The sequence below is a fragment of the Dendrobates tinctorius genome, unplaced genomic scaffold (assembly GCF_039654945.1).
Source record: "Dendrobates tinctorius isolate UK_male_01 unplaced genomic scaffold, ASM3965494v1 ptg000171l, whole genome shotgun sequence".
Classification (NCBI taxonomy): Eukaryota; Metazoa; Chordata; class Amphibia; order Anura; family Dendrobatidae; genus Dendrobates; species Dendrobates tinctorius.
In genome coordinates this window covers 15837789-15859516 of record NW_027361838.1, presented here as the reverse complement: position 1 = coordinate 15859516, position 21728 = coordinate 15837789, and the positions used below count along the sequence as shown (strand labels likewise).

At 45.7% G+C, this 21728-nt stretch overlaps 1 protein-coding gene across 3 annotated transcripts in view; it reads right to left on the bottom strand.

Annotated features, from left to right (window-relative positions):
• The window catches only part of LOC141053827 (uncharacterized), a 124928-nt gene that overhangs the window by 39842 nt on the left and 63358 nt on the right, over positions 1-21728 (bottom strand). For all 3 annotated transcript variants that reach the window (XM_073550929.1, XM_073550931.1, XM_073550930.1), the window contains exon 3: positions 9605-9741. In XM_073550929.1, the coding sequence (XP_073407030.1) occupies positions 9605-9741 (137 nt within the window). The remainder of the gene's footprint in view (positions 1-9604; positions 9742-21728) is intronic.

Here is a 21728-nt window from a genome sequence, read left to right as displayed (position 1 = left end):
GGCTGACTGGCCCCTGGTAGAGGAGATCCGGAAGGTTCGGCAGTACCCAGGGATCGCCTACCGACATGGTCCTCAACCATGCGAACCAGGTCCTCCTGGGCCAAAAGGGGGCAATCAGTATGACTTTTGCCCGATCCGCTCTGATCTTCCTGACTACCAGAGGAAGAAGATTCAATGGTGGGAAGGCGTATGCCAGAGAAAAGTCCCATCTTATCAGGAGGGCATCCACCAGGGGATTTTCCCTGGGGTTCAGAGAGCAGAACAATCTTTCTTTTCTGTTTTTTCTGGTGGCAAAGAGTTCTACCTCTGGCTGACCCCATCTGCGGACAATCTGGTGGTAAATATCTTTGTTCAAAACCCATTCTCCTTGTCTTAGAGCCTTGCGGCTTAAAAAGTCTGCTCTTACGTTGTCCTTTCCGCTGATGTGGAGCGCGGTTAAAGATAGACAATTTTTCTCTGCTATCTGGAGGAGCCGTTCTGTTATCTGCATCAGAGCGCTGGAGCGGGTCCCACCTTGGTGGTTGACATATGCTACCGCTACCTGGTTGTCCGAGTGTATCCTCACATGATGGCCCTGTAGGTAGATAATGAGTTTCTTGACTGCCCGTTCTATCGCCAATAGCTCTCTCTGGTTGGATGAGATATCAGAATCAGAATCCCACTGTCCCTGTAACACTATGTCCCCCATATGGGCTCCCCAACCGAAGGAACTTGCGTCTGTGGTTATAATACGGGTTATCTGTGTTATCCAGGGCACCCCTGACGCTAGGTTCTCGCTATCAAGCCACCATCCCAGTGATGTAACAGTTGAGGGGCTTAGCCACATCCGACCTTGTAAGGAGCCTCCAAGGGCCCTGCTATTAACCAAGACGTCGTTTTGAAGGGGTCTGGTATGGAACTGTGCCCACCTTACTGCTGGGATGCACGACGTTAGAGAGCCTAACAGGGACATGGCCTGTCTGAGGGTCATAGATGGATTATCAATTGCCCGAAGAACCTGCTCCTGTATCTTTTGTAATTTATCTAGTGGCAGCAGGCACCGCTGAGTCTCTGAATTTAGTACTAACCCTAAAAATTTCTGTATTTTTAAGGGCTGGAGTCAGGATTTCTCGTAGTTTAAAATCCATCCCAGGTTTTCTAACCTGGATCTAGCTTTTTCTATCTGGGATTTACAATGACCCACTGATTTTCCTACAATCAAGATATCGTCTAAATATGGAATGATTAAGACGTCAACCTCCCGTAAGTGAGCCATAACTTCGGCCACTATCTTTGTAAAAACCCTGGGTGCTGCTGAGAGACCAAAGGGAAGGGCTCTATACTGAAAATGACGCACTGTGCCCTCTACTGAAACTGCCACCCTCAGGAACTGCTGGAAGTCTGTATGGATAGGTACATGATAGTACGCGTCTTTCAAATCTATGACTGCCATAAAACAACCTTTAAACAATATTTTTATTGTTGTATTAATGGACTCCATTTTGAATGTATGATTAATCAAAAACTCGTTAAGGGAACGAAGGTTTATAATCGTTCTGAATGTGTTATCAGGTTTCTGGATTAGAAACAGGGGAGTGTAAAACCCTCTTCCCCTTTCAGCTTCTGGAACCTCTACCAGGACATTTTTCTGGCATAGGCTCAAGACTTCCGCTTCTAAAGCCGCTTGTTCGAGATAAGAAGATCTTAAGGGGGTTAGTTTAAAGGTGTCCCGCGGGATCTGGGTAAATTCCAACCTAAGCCCGGTGGATATTACCTTACGCACCCAGTCACTATTCGTAATCTGTGACCATGCCGGGAAGAAGGATGACAGTCTACCCCCCACGGGAACTGCTAGTCATTGATTTGGTCTCTTTTGATCTCTCGACGAGCGTGTGAACATATAGCCCGTACCTCGTCTCCTTCTGTCTTCCCATCTGGGCCGATCTCTAACAGGCGAAGAGTTGCGCCTTCTCCCCTGGCCAAATCTCCTTCTACCAAATGGACGACGGTAGGACGCTGATGAAAGGTTTGGGAATCTTTTCTTGTCGTCCCCCGCCTTCTCAAGCAGCTCGTCTAGGACAGTTCCAAACAAATATTCGCCCTCACATGGAATCGCACAGAGCTTTGCTCTGGACTGGATGTCTCCCTGCCAGCACTTTAGCCACAGGGCTCTGCGAGCTGCATTAGAGAGACCTGCTGCTCTGGCGGCCATTCTCACTGCATCCGCTGAGGCATCTGCTAGGAAGGCTGCTCCCTCCTGGATGGTCGGAAGGGCCCCAAGAATTGTCTGTCTTGATGTACCCTGTTTTAGTTGTGACTCCAACTGGTCCAACCAGACCATCATGGACCTGGCCGTGCATGTTGAAGCCACTGCTGGTCTTAAGGACCCGGCCGCCATCTCCCAGGTGTTTTTCAGGAAAGTATCAGCCTTCCTGTCTAGGGGATCTTTAAGGGATCCCATGTCCTCAAAGGGGAGCGAGGATTTTTTTGATGCCTTTGCAATGGCTGCGTCTAATTTGGGGGCTCTGTCCCAAGAACTTACTGTCGGATGGTCGAAGGGGTATCTTCGTTTGAGGGCTGGTGGTAGCGACCCTCTTTTGTCCGGTTTTTTCCACTCTCTGTGGATCAGATCCTGTATCTTTTGATTTAACGGAAAGACTCTCCGCTTCCTCTGTTCCAGCCCACAGAACATGACATCCTGCATGGACAAATGGGGCTTAGGCTCCTCTACATCCATTGTCCCTCTGACTGCTTTGACCAGCTTGTCTACCCGGTCAAGAGGCAGACAAAATCGCCCCGAGTCCTCTTCTCCTGAGGAGGACGAGGGAGATGAAGCCTGGGAGTCTCTGCTTTTTCTCCACTCTACCGAGGAATCAGACTCCGCCGGGACCGCGCCCTTTAGACTTTGCGGCTGGGACAAGGACTTTAGGGTTTCCCTCATTTCTGCCCTGACAATGTCCCTTAAACTCGCCGCTACTGCGGGCGACTCTTCTGCCACCGTCTGCTGAATACAGGGGGGGCACAATCTTTTGAGGCACGCGTCCGGTAATGGGCATGCACAGAATGCGCATTCCCTATGTTTATCTTTACTTGTAGCTTTTTTCCCCTAGAAAAAAAAAACAGAAGGGGGGTCCCGTCACTGAGTGAACTTTCACGAAGATCACTTACCAGTGCCACACTCAAGTACCGGAGAACGAGGGGGATTTCTTTCGGTCGATGCTCCTGTCTGCCTGGAGGAGCTCTTACGAGTGGACTGGTCACTTCGTCCCGTATTACTGTCACGGGACACTTTCTTTTTCTGTTTGACCTGCCGAAGGTCATCCAGGGGCGGCAGTGATGTTTGCCGCTGCTGTCGCCCTTGCTTCTGCCGCTGCTGCTGCTCTCGATCACTCTCCATTACCACTGCTGCTGCTGTACACTGCTGCACGTAGTAATGTGGCCAAGGCAAGGTACCCTGCCAGGGTCCTGCCTAAATACCCCTCCTCCGGTCAGCAGTATCCATGCCGCGCCCCTCCCCCCCCTTAACGGGGCTCCCTACCCCAGCTGGCGCCGGACTCGGCGCCATCGATGTTTCCGATGGGCGCCGCCATTTTGGAATCCTCGCGCATGCGCAGTGGCGCGCTGACCCGGAAGCGCATCCTCCGCCTGCCCCCTGACGTCACCGCTACCCCGGGAAACACCGGAAGTCACGTGGGATGCCCGGGAGCCCCAGAAGCAGCTCCACCCGGTCGCAGCCCCCTGCACAGCGCTGCCGTCGTACCTGCGCTGCCAGAGCCGGGAACCCCCGGGGGGAATATACTTACCGGCGGCGGCCTAATTCCGGAGACGGACATCCTCCGGACGCCGCTCCCTGCTGCACACGCCACCGCCGTGACACCCATCCTGGGCCACCATGGCGTCCTCCAGGAGATCCGCACCAGGCCGAGGTAGGAGACCCCCTCGCTACCGGTATCGGCTGGCCGGCCTGGGATCCGGTTCTTCTGTAGGATCCTGTCCCCTCAGGAACAGGAAACCAACTGATGCGTGGGAGAGGTGCCGCCCTTTTTGTATCTGTAGGTTTCCTGTTCCTATAAGGCGGATCCCCTCTCTCGTGGTGCTGTCATGGGAGTCCGAATAAATTTGTTATGTAATTTCTCCTGAGCATGCCATTACCCCATATGAGGGAGAAAACCATTGTCTGGGCGCACAGCAGAGCTCGGAAGAGAAGGCTCGCCATTTGACTTTTTGAATACAAAATTTGCTGGAACAATTGACAGACGCCATGTTGCATTTTGAGAGCCTCTGATGTACCTAAACATTGGAAACCCCCCACAAATGACACCATTTTGGAAACTAGACCCCTCAGGAAACTGATCTAGATGTGTGTTGAGTATATTGAATCCTCAGGTGCTTCACAGAAGTTTAGAACATTGAGCCGTGAAAATAAAAATCACATTTTCCTCACAAAAATGATGTTTTAGCCCCAAGTTTTTAATTTTTCTAAGAGCCAATAGGAATTTTCTTTACAACGGAGGTCCATTTTTTTCCCCTGAGTGCACCAATACCCTGCATATAAAATAGGGAAATATTTTTCAGGCACACTGCAAAGCTCAGAAGGCAAGGAGTGCCAGATTTTACTGTTATGGTTTGCAGGTACCATGACCCACTGGGAGAGTCCATGAAGTGCCAGAAGAGCAGAACCCCCCATAAGTAATCTTATTTTACAAGCTACACCTCTCTATGAATTAATCTAGGGTTGCATATTGACACCACGGGTGTCTCACAGAATTTTATACCACTCAGCAGTGAAGAAAAAAAAAACTACATGTTTACCACCAAAATTTTGTTTTGCCCCAGATTTTACATTTTCAAACCAGAAGTGGGTGAAATGTCAATATAATTTGTCCCACAATTTCTACTATATGTAGAAATACCCCATATATGGCTGTACAGTACTACTTAGCCATACACAGAGACTTGGGAGGAACGGAGCACTATTTTGATCCTGTATCACAGATTTTCCTAGAAGAGTTTGCAGACTCCATATACAGAGCCCCTAATTGCTAGAAGAGCAGAATCCCCCTCAAGTGACCCAATTTGGAAATTATACCCCTTTGGGAATTTATCTACAGGTGTAGTGCTGATTTTGATTCCATGGGTATTTTCCAGAAACAAGCAGCAATGAATGTTGTCGAGTGAAAATTACAAACTGCTGTTGTAGTGATCAGTGCACTGTATTGACCAGTACATTGCAGTCACCAGTATGTTATGCCCTGCCCTGCCCGTGCTTCTGGAGACATGCACCTGTAAGTTAGGCGGGCTCTCATTGCTTCAGAAATGCCAAAAAGTGTTTGTACTACCAGCAACGTGGAAGCCCCGTATATTTCCGTTAACAGATGACAGACCTGAGTGAGGGCTTGTTTTTTTTGTGGATTGAGTTGAAGCTTTTATTTAGAACATTTTGCATAACGTTTGGGATCACATTTATTGGGCGCTCTACACTGAGCACTTACTTTGGGGTTTCCATCTAAATCTGTGAGATGTGATTCAGGGGAAACCTCTGATCCATTCTATAATGAGGCAGCAGAGTTACTCTGGATCTCGTCTGACCTCTGTTTAGTGGTGTCCTTTTCAGAAGTGCACAAAACTGTGGCCGACGGCGCTTTTATGCAATCTTAAAATGATGGACAATGCCAGATCACAGGTCAGATGGTGTCCACAGTGCCTCCATCTGCCTCATAGGGAATCGTCCAACGAGGGTACTGTCTGAATCAAGTATTTCAGAGATTTACATGGCACTGTGAGAAAAAGTCTCACGTTGCAGCGCTGAGCTCAGCGAGTTCACAGCAGTTCACCATAAGAAAAAAAAAAAGAAAAAAATCATCCCCGAACATCCAGGGGTTCGCCCATCACTTGTGAATAGATTTGTGGCTAAATCAGAGCACAGACAGGCTTCTGCAGACACAAAAACACCGTGAGCACAACTATGGGGTGGTGCTAAGGTTAGGTTCCCAAACCATATGTAAATTAAGTATAAACCTAGCACTCCACTTAGATGCGTGAAAAAACGAATTTATTGAAGCACACGAAAAATGTTTGGGTCTGTTGTGACCTTCTCCAGTTACCTGTTACACTCAGTATGCAAGGTACGAGAATATCTCTGATGCGAGACCTGATGTGCTTTATAATATAACAGAGATCTATGTTGGAAGCTGAGCATATAGAGCTCCAAAATATCTTAGTCATGCATGAAGACCGGGCACTTGTGCCACTGAACAAGACTTGCAGTGGAGACTGTGTCCGGTGGCACAAGTGCCCGATCTTCATGCGTGACTAAGATATTTTGCAGCTCTATATGCTCAGCTTCCAACACAGGTCTCCATTATAAAGCACATCAGGTCTCGCATCAGAGATATTCTCGTACCTTGCATACTGAGTGTAACACGCAACTGAAGGTCACAACAGACCAAAACGTTTCGTGTGCTACAATAAGTTCGTTTTTTTAACGCACCCAAGTTGAGTGTTAGGTTTATACTTAATTTACATAAGGTTTCTGCAGATAACTGAAATACTGTTACAAAAGCAGCAAACAGGTATTTAAAGCTTCTGGAGCTCTGGAGTCCCAAAAACCTTAACGTATAGGATCCTCCAGTGGCTGCCGTTGTTTATAAACCTACTAGTTGGCCACCCTTAAGCAGTCTTCACAATCAGAAATGGTTGCAGTGGGCCCAAACATACAAGAAGACTAATTTTAAAACAGTCTTTTTTTTACTGATGAGTGCCATACAATCCTGTATGGTCCAGATAGATGGAGTAGTGGATGGCTACCATGTCCCAACATCAGCAAAGAAGTGACGGAGTCATATTTTGAGCCGGAATCATGGGGAGAAAGCTGACAGGCCCCTATATGATACCTGAAGGTGTGAAAATTACCTTGATAAAGTATATACAGTTGTGTGAAAAAGTGTTTGCCCCTTCACAATTTCCTATTCTTTTGCATGCTTGTCACACTTAAAGGTTTTAGATCAAGCAAATTTAAATATTAGACAAAGATAAAAACAAAATGAAGTTTTTAAATGAAGGGAAAGAGAAATCCAAACAGACAGGGCCCTGTGTGAAAAAGTTATAGTCCCCTAAACCTAATAACTGGTTTGGCCACCCTTAGCAGCAACAACTACAATCAAGCGATAACTGGCAAAGAGTCTTTTACAATGCACTGGAGGATTTTTATCAACTCATGTTTGCAAAATTGTTGTAATTCAGTCACATTGAAGGGTTAGTGAGCATGAGACAACTTTTTAAGGTCATGCCACAGCATCTCAATTGGATTACGATCAGGCTATTCAAAAGTCTTAATTTTGTTTTTCTTAAGCCATTCAGAGGTGAATTTTCTAGTGTTTTGGATCATTGTCCTGCTGCATTACCGAAGTGCACTGCTTGATGTCACAAACAGATGGCTGGACATTCTCCTTCAGGATTTTTTGGTCGACAGCAGAATTTATGGTTCCATTTACCACAGCAAGTCTTCCAAGTCCTGAAGCAGCAAAATTAGCCCCAAACAATCACACTACCATATTTTACTGTTGGTATGATGTTTTTCTGAAATGCTGTGTTACATCTGTGTCAGATGTAATGGGACATATACCTTCCGAAAAGTTAAACTTTTGTCTTGTCAGTCCACAGAGTATTCTCCCAAAAGTCGCGGGAATCATCCAGATGTTTTCTGGCAAAATTGAATTGAACCTCTATGTTCTTATTGCTCAGCAGCAGTTTTCGTCTTGGAACTCTGTCAAACAGCACAATTTTGCCCTGTCTTTTCTTATGGTGGCATTATTAACCCCCGACCTTTATTGAGGCAAGTGAGGCCTGCTGTTCTTTGGATGTTGTTGTGGGATCTTTTGTGACCTATTGTCATAGCTGCGCTCTTGTGGTAATTTAGTTGGCTGGCCAGTCCTGGGAAGGTTCACCACTGTTCCGTATTTTTGCTATTGATGATAATGGCTCTCACTGAGGTTCGCTGGAGTCTCAAAGGTTGAGAAATGTGTTTATAACCTTTTCCAGACTGATAGATCTCAATTACTTTGTTTCTCATGTGTGCCAGAATTTCTTTGGATCGCGGCATGATGTCTAGCTTTTGAGGATCTTTTGGTCTACTTTACTTTGTGAGGCAGGTTCTATTTAAGTGATTTCTTGATTGAGAACAGGTGTGGCTGTAATCAGGCCTGGGTGTGGCTATGAAATTTGAACTCCACTTCCCAAAAGATGTGATAATCCACAGTTAATTTATATTTTGTGCCTGGAGGGCATCACTTTCAAACAGGGTCCTGTAGGTTTGGATTTATTTTGCCCTTAATAACAAAGGCTGTCATATAAAAACTGCATTTGTGCTTACTTGTGTTATCTTTGTCTAATACTTAAATTTGTTTGATGTGAAACATTTAAATGTGACAAACAAAAGAATAGTTAATCAGAAAGGGGGCAAACACTCACACAACTATAGAATTTCTGACTGGCCACTTTCTTTCATAGTACAAAAAGAAGAACCATGCCATCTGTAGCAATCATCTTCATCAGCTGCTATGGGGATAAGCTCATGATCCATGAGGGGTGGGGGCAGTTCCCTTCAAAACAACAGCTCTAGGAAGCTATTTTAACATCCTGCAAATTCATTTATGCAGAAACTATACAAAGTTCAATTGATGCAAAAATTGTGAAGAAGATATCAAAGAAGGGGTAGAGGCTCTCACAGCCCCAGCACCCTCCCTGAAATGAAGCATCATTAGTGAAACTCATGTCATGGGCAGGGTCCTTGCTGTGTCCCTGCGCTGTTCAGCACCCTCCCTGAAATGAAGCATCATTAGTGAAACTCATGTCATGGGCAGGGTCCTTGCTGTGTCCCTGCGCTGTTCTTGTGCGCAGTACACAATCACAGCACGTTCTGTGTTGCGGTCCCCACAAATAACGTCACAGGTCTTTGAATGCTGCATAATGCGCACTGACAGTGTATGCTGCTCTGATGCCAGCTAATTTAGACTATGTGCACATGCTGCGGATTGGTCTGCGGATTTGTATCTGCGGAACCGCAGGTAAAATGACCTGCGGTTTTACCTCCGGACTGGCCTGCGGTTTTCCCCTGCGGTTTATCACCTCTACAATGGAGGAGATGGTAAACCGCAGCAGAATCCGCAGAAAAGAAGTGACATGTCATTTCTTTCTGCGGATTGAAAACAGCAGCTTTTCCGCAGTTAAAAATCCGCAGCATGTGCACAGCAGATTGTAAATCACAGATTTACATGCTACTGTACACTGTCTGCAGAACTGCTGCAGATCCGCAGCGGCCAAAGCCACAGCGGATCTGCAGCAAAAACCGCAGCGGATCCGCAGCAAAAACCGCAGCGTGTGCACATAGCCTTATACTGATCTGAGCCAGCAACACAGCGCGCAATATGATTGTGCTTTTACTTTTGAAAAAATTACTGTTAACATTGGGAGGTTTGTACAATAAAATTGAATAATGCAGTTGATGATTTGAACATTAAACCGACTCATTTGCAAAAGGAAAATCATAGAAAAAAAATAGCATTTGCATAATGATTTGGAAAGCGGTATATATTAATCCTTTTTAGTCTCTCAGAGTATAACTTACCTTCTGACATCATCTTTTGTCTGTAAATGAGCCACTAAGATTGTGATATGTACTTTTTCAACTGGTATTAAAGCTTTAAGAAGTTTAGGTTCCTTCAAAACAATGTGTTCTTGAACATCTTCAATTAAGTCTAAGATCTGAAGAGTTAATAGTAATTATAAAATGATCATCAACAGAAAAAAAAACAATTCTCATCAATATAGTCTCTTCATAATACATATGATACAACTAATAATATATAGTAGTTTGACAAAAGTATAGTAGTATATGGCTGTATGGGAGGTATAAAGAGCAGGTAGATGTTTTTCTGCAGCGCAATGGAACACCAGTGATAACATATACATTTATTGTACATAGGGTTAACTGCAGTCCTATGTACCATATTTTTCACTTTATAAGACTCTCCGGATTATAAGACGCACCCCAAATTTTGAGGAGAAAAATAGGAAAAAATAGCTTAGTTACTCACCGATAGCGGTGTTTCTCGGAACCCATGACAGCACCACGGAGAGAGGGGATCCGCCCTTCAGGGACAGGAACCTACAGAAAAAGGGCGGTACCTCTCCTCCACCTTCAGTTGGTTACAGAGCATCAGAGGGTCTCCAGGTTAGTTAGACAACAGAAATACATACACAATATTATAATCCTGCTTACTTATCAAAGCACCGTGCCTAAACGGACACACTCTACTAACAATAAAACGTGCTGACCATACTCGTGAAGGGGAGGGGAATAAGCGGGTGCTGTCATGGGTTCCGAGAAACACCGTTATCAGTGAGTAACTAAGCTATTCTCTCTCACCCATGACAGCACCACGGAGAGAATATCAGAGATTGGTAGCTTAGGGAGGGACCACCGCCTGAAGGACCCTTCTCCCGAAGGTCAGGTCAGATGTAGAGGCTAGATCTAATCTATAGTGCCTAAAAAAGGTCGAAGGTGATGACCAGGTGGCCGCCTTACAGATTTGTTCTATTGATACCTCAGATCTTTCAGCCCATGAGGTCGCCATTGCCCTTGTGGAATGAGCTCCCAGCCCTTCTGGGATGGTATTCCTGCTGGATGAATATGCCAGGGCAATCGCATCCCTTATCCACCTTGCCAGGGTACTCTTGGATGCTTTGAGCCCCTTCCGAGGACCCTGGAAACATACAAAGAGAGAGCCTTCCTTCCTACACTTTTTGGTGGCCTCTAAGTACTGTACTAGGCACCTTTTAACATCTAAAAGTGTGGAACTTTTCTTCCCCCTTATTTTTTGGATTTGGGCAGAAGGATGGAAGGACTACCTCCTGGGATCTGTGAAAATGTGATGACACTTTAGGTAAATAGGCTGGGTCAGGTTTTAAGAGGACTATCCTCTAGAATTTTTGTGAAAGGAGGCCCCGCTGACAAGGCTTGAATATCGCTCACTCTTCGGGCTGATGTTAGTGCAACCATAAGCACCGCTTTAAGAGATAGGATTTTTAGGGGTGCTGAGTGAATTGGTTCAAACGGAGGGCCTGTCAGTGTTGAAAGTACAAGATTCAGGTCCCATGATGGTAATCTTTGACTGGCTATTGGCCTCGATCTGGTTGCGGCTTTAATAAACCGTACTACCAAGGGGTCACCTGCCACATCATGGTTATAGAGGGCGCCTAATGCCGCTATTTGTACTTTTAATGTGTTGACCGCCAGACCCTGTTCTAGGCCCTTTTATAGAAATTCTAGGATCTTATCAATCTGAACCCCGTCCTGAACCTTTGCCCTAGAGGTGGATAGAAATTTTTTCCATATTCTGCCATAAGCTCTCATTGTAACCGGTTTCCTACTCTTTTGTAGTGTAGTTATCAGGTTTTCTGAAAAGCCCCTGTCCCTCATCAGTGCCCTCTCAAATTCCATGCTGTTAAATGGAGGTTCGGTGCCTGAGGATGTAGCACTGGTCCCTGCGATAGCAGGTCCGGGAGATCCGGTAGGACCCATGGGTCGGTTACTGAGAGCATTCTTAGCCAGGAAAACCAGGTTCTTTTGGGCCAGAAGGGGGCTATCAGTATAATTCTTGCCCTGTTCTGCCTGACTTTCTTTAGGACTGCTGGAATGAGCATGGTTGGGGGAAAGGCATGTGTTAGATTCTGTGTCCATGGGAGCATAAATGCGTCCAGAGTTAGAGGATTCCCCCTGGGATCTAGGGAGCAGAAGGCGTCTACTTTTTTGTTTTTGAAGTCGGCGAACAGATCCACGTCTGGGGTCCCCCACATTTTTACAATCTGCCGAAAAATGGATTGCTTTAGTACCCATTCCCCCTGTCGTAATTGGATGCGGCTCAGAAAGTCTGCCCTTTGATTCTCTGTACCGCGGATGTGTAGGGCTGTCAGAGATAACAGGTTTGCCTCCGCTAGTTTGAGGATTTTGGCGGATGTGTCCATTAGGGTTCGGGACCTGGTTCCCCCCTGGTGATTTATATAGGCCACTGTGACCCGATTGTCCGAAAGGATACGGACATGGTGGTTCTGGAGTAGGGGTAGGAAGTGTGTTAGGGCATAGCCTACTGCTAGAAGCTCCTTTTGATTTGAGGAGGCTCTTAGTTCTTGATTTCCCCATACGCTCTGAGTCACCTCGTTGTTCTTGTGCGCTCCCCATCCTGTGGGACTGGCATCTGTTGTCACTATGTGTGTTATCTTTGGTGCCCAGGGGATCCCTTTGGACAGGTTCTCCTGGTTTCCCCACCAAGCTAGGGAATGAATAGTGCTTGAATTTAGGGTAATGCGACCCTCTAGGTGCCCCCCTACTACTGCCTGGTTGGCCAATACGTCCCACTGGAGATTTCTCGTGTGTAACTGAGCCCATTGAACTGCTGGTAGGCAGGCAGATAGTGAACCCAACAGTGACATGGCCTTCCTTAGTGTCATGGAGGGATTTTGGATTGCTTTTGCTGTAATTTGAGCGATCTTCTCATTTTGTGCTTTGGGAGGCGACACTCCTGAATGTTTGAGTCTAGTGTTAGGCCCAAGAATTCTTGTACCCTGCTGGGCTCCAATCTTGATTTTTTTAGATTTAGAAGCCAGCCCAGGTCTTGTAGAGTGTTCATCACCCTGTCTCTCTGTTCCCTGCATTTTTGAGCCGAGCTGCCCGCTATTAGGAAATCGTCTAGATACGGGATTATTATTATTATATCTTGTTCCCTTATATGAGCCATCATTTCCGCTACTATTTTGGTGAATACTCGCGGGGCTATCGATATTCCGAACGGCAGGGCTCTGTACTGAAATTCTTTGACCTTGCCTTTTATTGAGACGGCTAACCTCAGATACTTCCTGGAGTCTTTGTGGATAGGGACGTGATAATAAGCGTCGCTGAGGTCCAACACCGTCATATAGCAGTTTGGGAACAGGACTTTGGTGGTAGATTTGATCGACTCCATTTTGAAGCTCTGGTTCTTGACGTATTTGTTTAGCTTTCTCAGATTTATAATTGTACGAAAGGTGCTGTCTGGTTTGGTCACTAGAAAAAGAGGGTAGTAGAACCCTCTGCCCATATCCTGCAGGGGGACCTCCTGGAGGACTCCTTTTTTTACTAGGCCTAGAACCTCGCTTTCTAGCGCTTCCTGTTCTCGCATGCTGGATCTCAGCGACGTTGTTACATATTTTTGAGGCCGGAGAGAGAAAAAGTGTATCCTTAGGCTCTCCTGGATTAGGTTTATTATCCATGGGTTTGTTGAAATTCTCCTCCAGGCTGGAAGGAAAAAGGATAACCTTCCCCCCACCCTTGGCGTACAGTCACTTGGAGGGCTTTTTGTCCCGGGGAGAGTTATTAAAGAAGAAGCCTCTCTCTCTTTTATCATCCCACTTTTGTTCCCTTGGTGGTCTTCTCTGAAAAAACCTCCTATTCTGAAAGGGTCTTTTAAATGCCGCTGGCCCTAAATTTGGGAATCCTTTTTTCTTGTCCCCTGCTTTCTGGAGGATGTCATCTAACGTTTCCCCAAAAAGAAATTTTCCTTCACAGGGGATGGAGCATAATTTCATTTTGGTCTGAAGGTCCCCTGGCCAACTTTTAAGCCATAGTGTCCTTCGGGCCGCGTTTGAAAGTGCTGCTGTTTTGGACGATAGTCTGACTGAATCGGCCGATGAGTCTGCTAGGAATGCAGCCGCTCCCCTTATTACTGGGATAGAGTCTAAAATTTTATCTCTAGGTGTCCCTTCCCTCAGCTGTTTCTCAAGTTGGTCCACCCATACCATTAGGGCTCTTGAGGTACATGTCGCCGCTATCGCTGGCCTGAGGTTACCGCCTGCAGACTCCCAAGCCCCCTTTAGAAAGGTATCCGCCTTCTTATCTAGGGGGTCCCTGAGGGTGCCCATGTGCTCAAAGGGAAGGGCGAATTTCTTTGAGGCTTTAGCAACTGCTACATCGAGTTTCGGGGCTCTGTCCCAAGACGTGGATGCCTCCTCCTCAAAGGGATATTTCCTTTTAAGAGAAGGGACCATAGTATTTTTCCTATCTGGCTTATCCCATTCCCTTTTGATTAGACCCTTGACGATTTCGTTTAGCGGAAATACTCTGTTTTTTCTGGCCTAGCCCCCCGAACATTATGTCCTGGACTGTCTTATCCGGCCTCGGGTCCAATACCCCCATGGTAGACCTTACAGCTTTCAACAGTTTGTCTACGTCTTCTAGGGGAAAACAATGGCGTCCTCCTGTTTCCTCGTCTGAGGATGAGGAGCCGGATTCTGAGGATTTAGGCGAGATTTCTCCCGATGTGGAAGAGTCTGACTGGGAGGTTTCTACCGTGTCTTTTTTCCTCGTTTTATCTTTATGTTTAAGGGATTCGAGGGCACTCTGGACCTCTGATTTAATTGCGGCCCTTAGGTCAGATGCGAAATCCGGAGTCTCCTGACAAACAATTTCTTTTGTACAGGACTCGCATAGTTTTTTCTCCCATGATACCGGTAGGGGTTTAGCGGGTTTAGGGGTTTCCCTGTTCTTTTTAGCCTTCTTCTTTCCCTAATAAGGGAGAGGGATTGCATTACAAGGGTGACATTCACGAAGATCACTTACCCCAAAAAAAAGGCGCGTGGCTTCAGGTACCGGTTCGGGAGACGGAGTCAGGTCCTGTATAGGCTGATCTCCTGGTGGCGTTTTGCTCCTCGCTGCTGACGTGCTACGCCGCGTGGAGTGACTGCTGGAACGGCACTCTGTGTTTCGTTCCTTTTGTCGGTGGTGGTGTTGGTGGTGCTGCTGCTGCTGTTTCAGCTGCTGCCTCTGCTCCTGTTGCTGGTCGCTATCCTCCATTATTAGGATCACTTCCAGCCAGGAGTTTCTGCGCCTCACCTTTTTTAAACTTGGCGCCACGTGACGTCACCGCTCCCCCTGCACGCGCTGGTCGGGAAGCGCGCTCCTGCGCATGCGCCCGGTTCCGGGACCCGGAAGTCGTTGGTCTACTTCCAGGGCAGCGGCCATCTTGGTACTCTCCGTACCATGGCGCTGCCCACGCTCCACCGGGTCCCGCTGAGCCCCAATCTCCTTTCCGGAGCGGCGACTCCGGCGTCTCTCCCCCCGCTCACTCGGCAGCCCGCATCGGCCCCGGCGGCTTCGGGCACCGCACCTGCCGCGACAGGGGCCTCCCCGCTGCAGATAGCCGGACAGGCCGGCCCCGGAGTCCTGGATGCACAGGTACCATCCTGTGGGTCCCTCTGTCAGGGACAGGAACCCAACTGAAGGCGGAGGAGAGGTACCGCCCTTTTTCTGTAGGTTCCTGTCCCTGAAGGGCGGATCCCCTCTCTCCGTGGTGCTGTCATGGGTGAGAGAGAAACTTTTTTTTTTAATAAAATGGTGGTGCATCTTATAATCCATGCGTATTATTGCTTACCGGGGGTGGTGATGGAGGAGGCCAGAGTGGGGTGTTTTGATGTGCAGCGTGCTGCCGCCTTCTGTCCCCTGATGCTTGCTGCCCCGGCGCTGTCTCTCGGTGCTTGCCACCACCACCGCCGCGCTCTGTCCCATGGTGCCTGCCACCACCGCCGTGCTCGGTCCCCCAGTGCTTGCCGCCGCGGTGCTCTATCCCTGGTGCTTGCCCGAGATTTCCGTGCAGAGATCTCCATCTGCGCATGCATGGCGGCCATTTTCCAGGAAGAAATCCACAGGAAAGCAGGCATGGAGTGGCAGAGACCCCCCACGCTGAACGGGACAAAGCGCGGCGGTGGCAACCACCGGGGGACAGAGCGCGGCGGTGGCGGTAGTAACCGGAGGACAGCGCCGCGGCAAGTACTGGACACTCTCAGCGGCAGCACAGAAAGGTATATCCTCTTTGTAAGATGCACACCCATTTTCCCCTCAAATTTGGGGGAAAAAAAGTGCGTCTTACAAAGCGGAAAATACGGTAACTCATAGTGATAGCACTGCAGATGATATCTAGTACATTATCTGGACTCAGTTATGTGACACCATTTGTTGTCATGTCATCAAGTAAAGCACAGATGACAAACGTAGAAGACAACAAAATTGAGAGTGACACATCCTACTAAACGTCCTAATATCCTGTTTGGGAGAAAAAGCACAGCGAGTAGCAGAATTACTTAACACAAACACAGATACTGATTGACTGACTGTTGTGATATTTAAGGGAACGTGTCACAATTTAGATTTTTCTTTTAATAATTGATTATATCAAATATTTTTAGTAGAAAATTAAATGTAGTATTAACACTGGTGTGTAAGTGTCTGAGCACCACGCCTACACATCGTTAATACAGCAGCCCCTGAGCATAGGAGACTACATTCAATGTATGACCAGTCCACATCTCCTATACTGAGGCTACCACAGCTGTGGTCATGTCCCCTGGGCTGTCAAGTTCACAGTCGTGGTGGGAGCCATGCACCATTTTGTCATAGTCTACAGCTGTGCTGTGAGCTACAATATCACCATCAACACTCACCTCTGAGCTTCATTACTTCATTACAGACATCTGAAGGAGACTTTACGCCAACATAGCGGAGCAGTGCATTTAATCCAATCATGTGTGATGCAGCCCAAGTATCTAATCCCAGCATGTGATACAGAGAGAAACAGTAACAGAATCGGCACTGCCAGTCGTCCCCGGGGATACAGTGTACGTCTGTATCACGTCTAAAAAACATCTCTTTAACGGTAATCCTAAACTTCATCATCCTTTATCCTTTTGCAAATACCAAGAAGGGGAGGGGAGCAGTGATATCACACACGTGAGCAGATATTTTACACTATGGGAATGTGGGCATTATCAATACTTTTAAACTTATTTTTACGATTTTATACAAGTAAAAAAGTTAATATTTTTAAAAATATTACAAGCATTAGTTTTTCAATCATTGAAAAAAGGTTTAGGGAGGACATTCCCCTTAAGACAGAAATCACAGTGCTGAAAGTGGTGCAGGCCACCCATCAACAGCAAGTGTAGTCCTGGCATCCATGCATGCTGCCCCTCTTCCCCGTCACGGGCGCCAACTTACTCACCACTGCGGCCCCTGTGCTGCATTTCCGCCTTCCTTCATACATAAATCAGAAATAGAAGAGATGTAAATTAAGGCATATGTAGGAAGTGAAGATTACTGTGGAATGTAAAATATGGTGCTACCTATGAAAATAGTGTACTGTCTAAAATCACATCTATAGAGGACATAGAGCTTAATGTATCAGAGCATCATCATTTTTTAAAATAAAGTGTCACTTCAGTCTTGCTGTGATATCAGGTATATTGCTTAAAAATAGGAGTGTCTGTGTACATAGGTATTATATTTATGACTACTGAAAGCCCTTTATCTATAGTTTACAAGTTCTAGAAGCTTCGGACAAACACTTGTATATGGTTGGCAACTAAGATAAAGTCTAAGCCGCCAGCTTGACCAACACTATGAATACTAAGCTGGTGCTAGTTGGCATCCAGTAACTTATTGGGTCACATTAAAAAGTTAAGGGCATGCAGTGGCTTGAAAATATGTTCATACCCCATGAACGTTCACACATTTTTTTCCACGCTGCATCTACAAACCTAACTCCTTTATGAATTACATGTATTTCATAGGCAGCCTCCCCCCTTTTTGGCACTTGCTCCAGCGCTAAGCCCAGGCCATTTCAGGCATATGACAGCTGATTTCATGAGCTGACATGTGCCCCAAACAGTAGAAGATGAAATAGCAACGGCTGTTAGCGTATTAAGTGCCACTGTCAATCTCCGACAGTGGCATTTAAAATGCCTGCACTGGAAGGGTGTCACAAAACCAGCCCATTGGTGCCCCTGTCACATGGCATGACAACCCAGGGTTTGTAGGAGACCACTGAGGCTGTTCTCGATGAACTGCTATGAGCACTGGCTGGCGCTCATAGCAGGTGAGCATTTTTGTTACATTCAAAATAAAATAAACAATGAAAAAATTCAAATATACAGTGGGGAAAAAAGTATTTAGTCAGCCACCAATTGTGCAAGTTCTCCCACTTAAAAAGATGAGAGAGGCCTGTAATTGACATCATAGGTAGACCACAACTATGAGAGTCAAATTGAGAAAACAAATCCAGAAAAATCACCTTGTCCGATTTGGCAAGATTAATTTTGCAAATTATTGTGGAAAATAAGTATTTGGTCACCTAAAAACATGCAAATTTCTGGCTCTCACAGACCTGTAACTTCTTTAAGAGGCTCCTCTGTCCTCCACTCATTACCTGTAGTAATGGCACCTGTTTGAACTTATCAGTATGAAAGACACCTGTCCACAACCTCAAACAGTCACACTCCAAACTCCACTATGGGGAAGACCAAAGAGCTGTCGAAGGACACCAGAAACAAAATTGTAGCCCTGCACCAGGCTGGGAAGACTGAATCTGTAATAGGCAAGCAGCTTGGTGTGATGAAATCAACTGTGGGAGCAATAATAAGAAAATGGAAGACATACAATACCACTGATAATCTCCCTCGATCTGGGGCTCCTCGCAAGATCTCACCCCTTGGGTGTCAAAAATCCCAGAACCACATGGGAGGACATAGCGAATAACATGCATAGAGCTGGGACCACTGTAACAAAGGCTACCATCAGAAACACACTACGCCGCCAGGAACTCAGATCCTGAAGTGCCATATGTGTCCCCCTGCTTATGTCAGTACATGTCCGGGTCCATCTGAAGTTTGCTAGAGAGCATTTGGATTATCCAGAAGAATATTGGGAGAATGTCATATGGTCTGATGAAACCAAAGTAGAACTGTTTGGAAGGAACAAAACTCATCAGGCTTGGAGGAGACAGAATGCAGAGTTGCATCCAAAGAACACCATACCTACTGTGAAGCATGGGGGTGGCAACATCATGCTTTGGGGATGTTTGTCTGCAGAGGGACCAGGACGACTGATCCGTGTACATGAAAGAATGAATTGGGCCATGTAATGTGAAATTTTAAGTGCAAACTTCCTTTCATCGGCAAGGGAATTGAAGATGAAGTGTGGATGGGTGTTTCAGCATGATAATGATCCCAGGCACTGCCAGGGCAATGAAGGAGTGGCTTCGTAAGAAGCATATAAAGGTCCTGGAGGAGTGGCCTAGCCAGTCTCCAAATCTCATCCACATAGAAAACCTTTGGGGAGGAGTTGAAAGTCCATGTTGCCCAGCGACAGGCCCAAAACATTACTGCTCTAGGTGAGATATGCAAGGAGGAATGGACCAACATACCACCAACAGAGTGTGCCAACATTGTGAAGACTTGCAGAAGACGTTTGACCTCTGTCATTGCCAACAAAGGATATATAACAAAATATTGAGATGAACTTTCGTTAATGACCAAACACTAATTTTCCACCATAATTTGAAAAATAAATCTTGCCAAATCAGACAAGGTGATTTTCTGGATTTGTTTTTTCATTTTGACTCTCATAGTTGTGGTCTACCTATGATGTGAATTACAGGCCTCTCTCATCTTTTTAAGTGGGAGTACTTGCACAATTAGTGGCTGACTAAATACTTTTTTTCCCCACTGTACACATATTTGGTATTGCCGTGATTAGAATCACCCGATCAATATATAAATAAAGAATTCATCAGATTGGTAAATGGTGTAACGAGAAAACAAATCAAAATGCCAGAATTACTTTTTTTTTTGTTAACGCAACTTTGCAATAAAATGCCATAATGAGCGATTAAAATATCATATGTACCCCAAAATGGTAACTAAAATGTCAGCTCGGCGTGCATAAAATAAGCCCTCACCCAGCCCCAGATCCCAAAAAATGGAAATTCTACGGGTCTTGGAAAATGGCGCAATTTTTTCTGCACGCCCACGAGTCAAGTCTCAGTGCACTGTGCTCCGATCCGCTCGCATGAGAGAATCGCAGCACCGGTGTGAAGGAGATGGAGAAAGTAATTTATAAACCTCCATTGCCTGTCTCTCTGTATACCCGACTGCACTAGGATGACATCAGAGTGCAGTCTGATGTTTCACACGCACCTTGTATGGGTGCATGTGAGCAAAGTCTCACTACCAATAGCAGCATGCTGAGATTCTTCTTAAGTGCCGAATCGGCATGAGAAAATAATTGCAGATGTGAGCTACCCCATAGAATAACACTCATCTGAGTGCTATGTGACGTTTTATCACAAAGCAGTCGCAGTGCTATAGGCTCGTGTGACACTGGCCTAAGTTGTATACTCCACAAATTTGGGCTTTATGAAAGAGGCAAGGCCAAGACATTTGGAAAACAAGCCTTTAAGAAGTCCTGTTAGTAATTTACAAAAAGCCATGTGGGAATACATCTAGCATGTGGAAGAAGATGCTCTGGTCAGATGAGACCAAAGTAGAACTTTTTGGGCTAAATGCAAAACGCCATGTATGGCAAAAAATGAACATTGCACACCACCCTGAAAACACCATATCCACTTTCACACATGGTGATCGCAGCATCATGCTGAGGGGATGCTTGTCTTCAGCAGGGACAGGAAAGCTGGTCAGCGTTAATGGGAAATTTGATGTAGCCAAATACAGATCAGTGCTGGTTGAAAACCAGTTAGAGGCTGCAAAAGACTTGAGACCGGGGAATAAGCTCACCTTCCAACAGAACAACGACGTTAAACATGCTACCAGAGCTACAATGGAATGTTTTATATCAAAGCATATTCATGAGTGTGAATGACCCAGAAAAATGTCCATACCTAAATCGTATTAAGAATCTGTGGCAAGACTTGTAAATTGTTGTTCATAGATGTTCTCCATCCAATTTCATTGAGCTAGAGTTTACAAAGAAGAATAGGCAAAAATTTCAGTCTCTAGATGTGCAAAACTGATAGAGACATACCCCAAAAGACTTGCAGCAGTAATTGCAGTGAAAGGTGGTTCTACAAAAGTATTGACCCGGGGGGATGAATACAAATGCACATCACAATTTTCAGATTTATATTTTAAAAATATATAGAAAACCATGTATCATTTCCTTTACACTTCACAAATACTTGTCCGGAAGTCAAACAAATTTTAATCTAAATCTTTTTCTAATTGATGATGTAATCTAAGCTAATGTCTAATATTCTTACATTAAAAATTACCTACAGTTCCTCAACTTCACCAACTTACGGCATTTTTTCTGCAATTCCTATATGATGAAACTTCATTTGAAACTCCCAGTGCATGCTGAGGTACTCAAACGATGAGTCATAGGGGGGCATTTGCTTTTTTTCACTTGAAAGAGACACTGGTACAGTGTTGAAATGCATTGTGAATAAAAAGCCTTTTGCGCCTCATCTTTTCTGAAGAATATTTTCACTTCAGCAGCGCAGTCCACCTACGTGTTTATCCAACTGGCTCCAATATCTCCTGGAGGATTTATCCACCAGGGACAGTGTAATAATTATAAGGGATAACTTTTTAGGAGACTTTTTACATGGAACAAAACTACAGGATACAGTTTATAAGTGGTAAAGTCTTATATCATCACAGGGCGATTCAAACAGGTGAAGAGAAAAACTCAAGTTCACAACACTTGGTGTAAATATTAAATGCAGCTTAACAGTCCGTAGGAAACTTCAGAGAGAAATGCAATCAAGCAGAAAGTCTATGATGCACAGTTGTACTTGAGGATAGTTGACACGCGTAAGACCTTGTCTACTCCATACACAGATTGATATACTTATAAGCCACTTCAAATAATG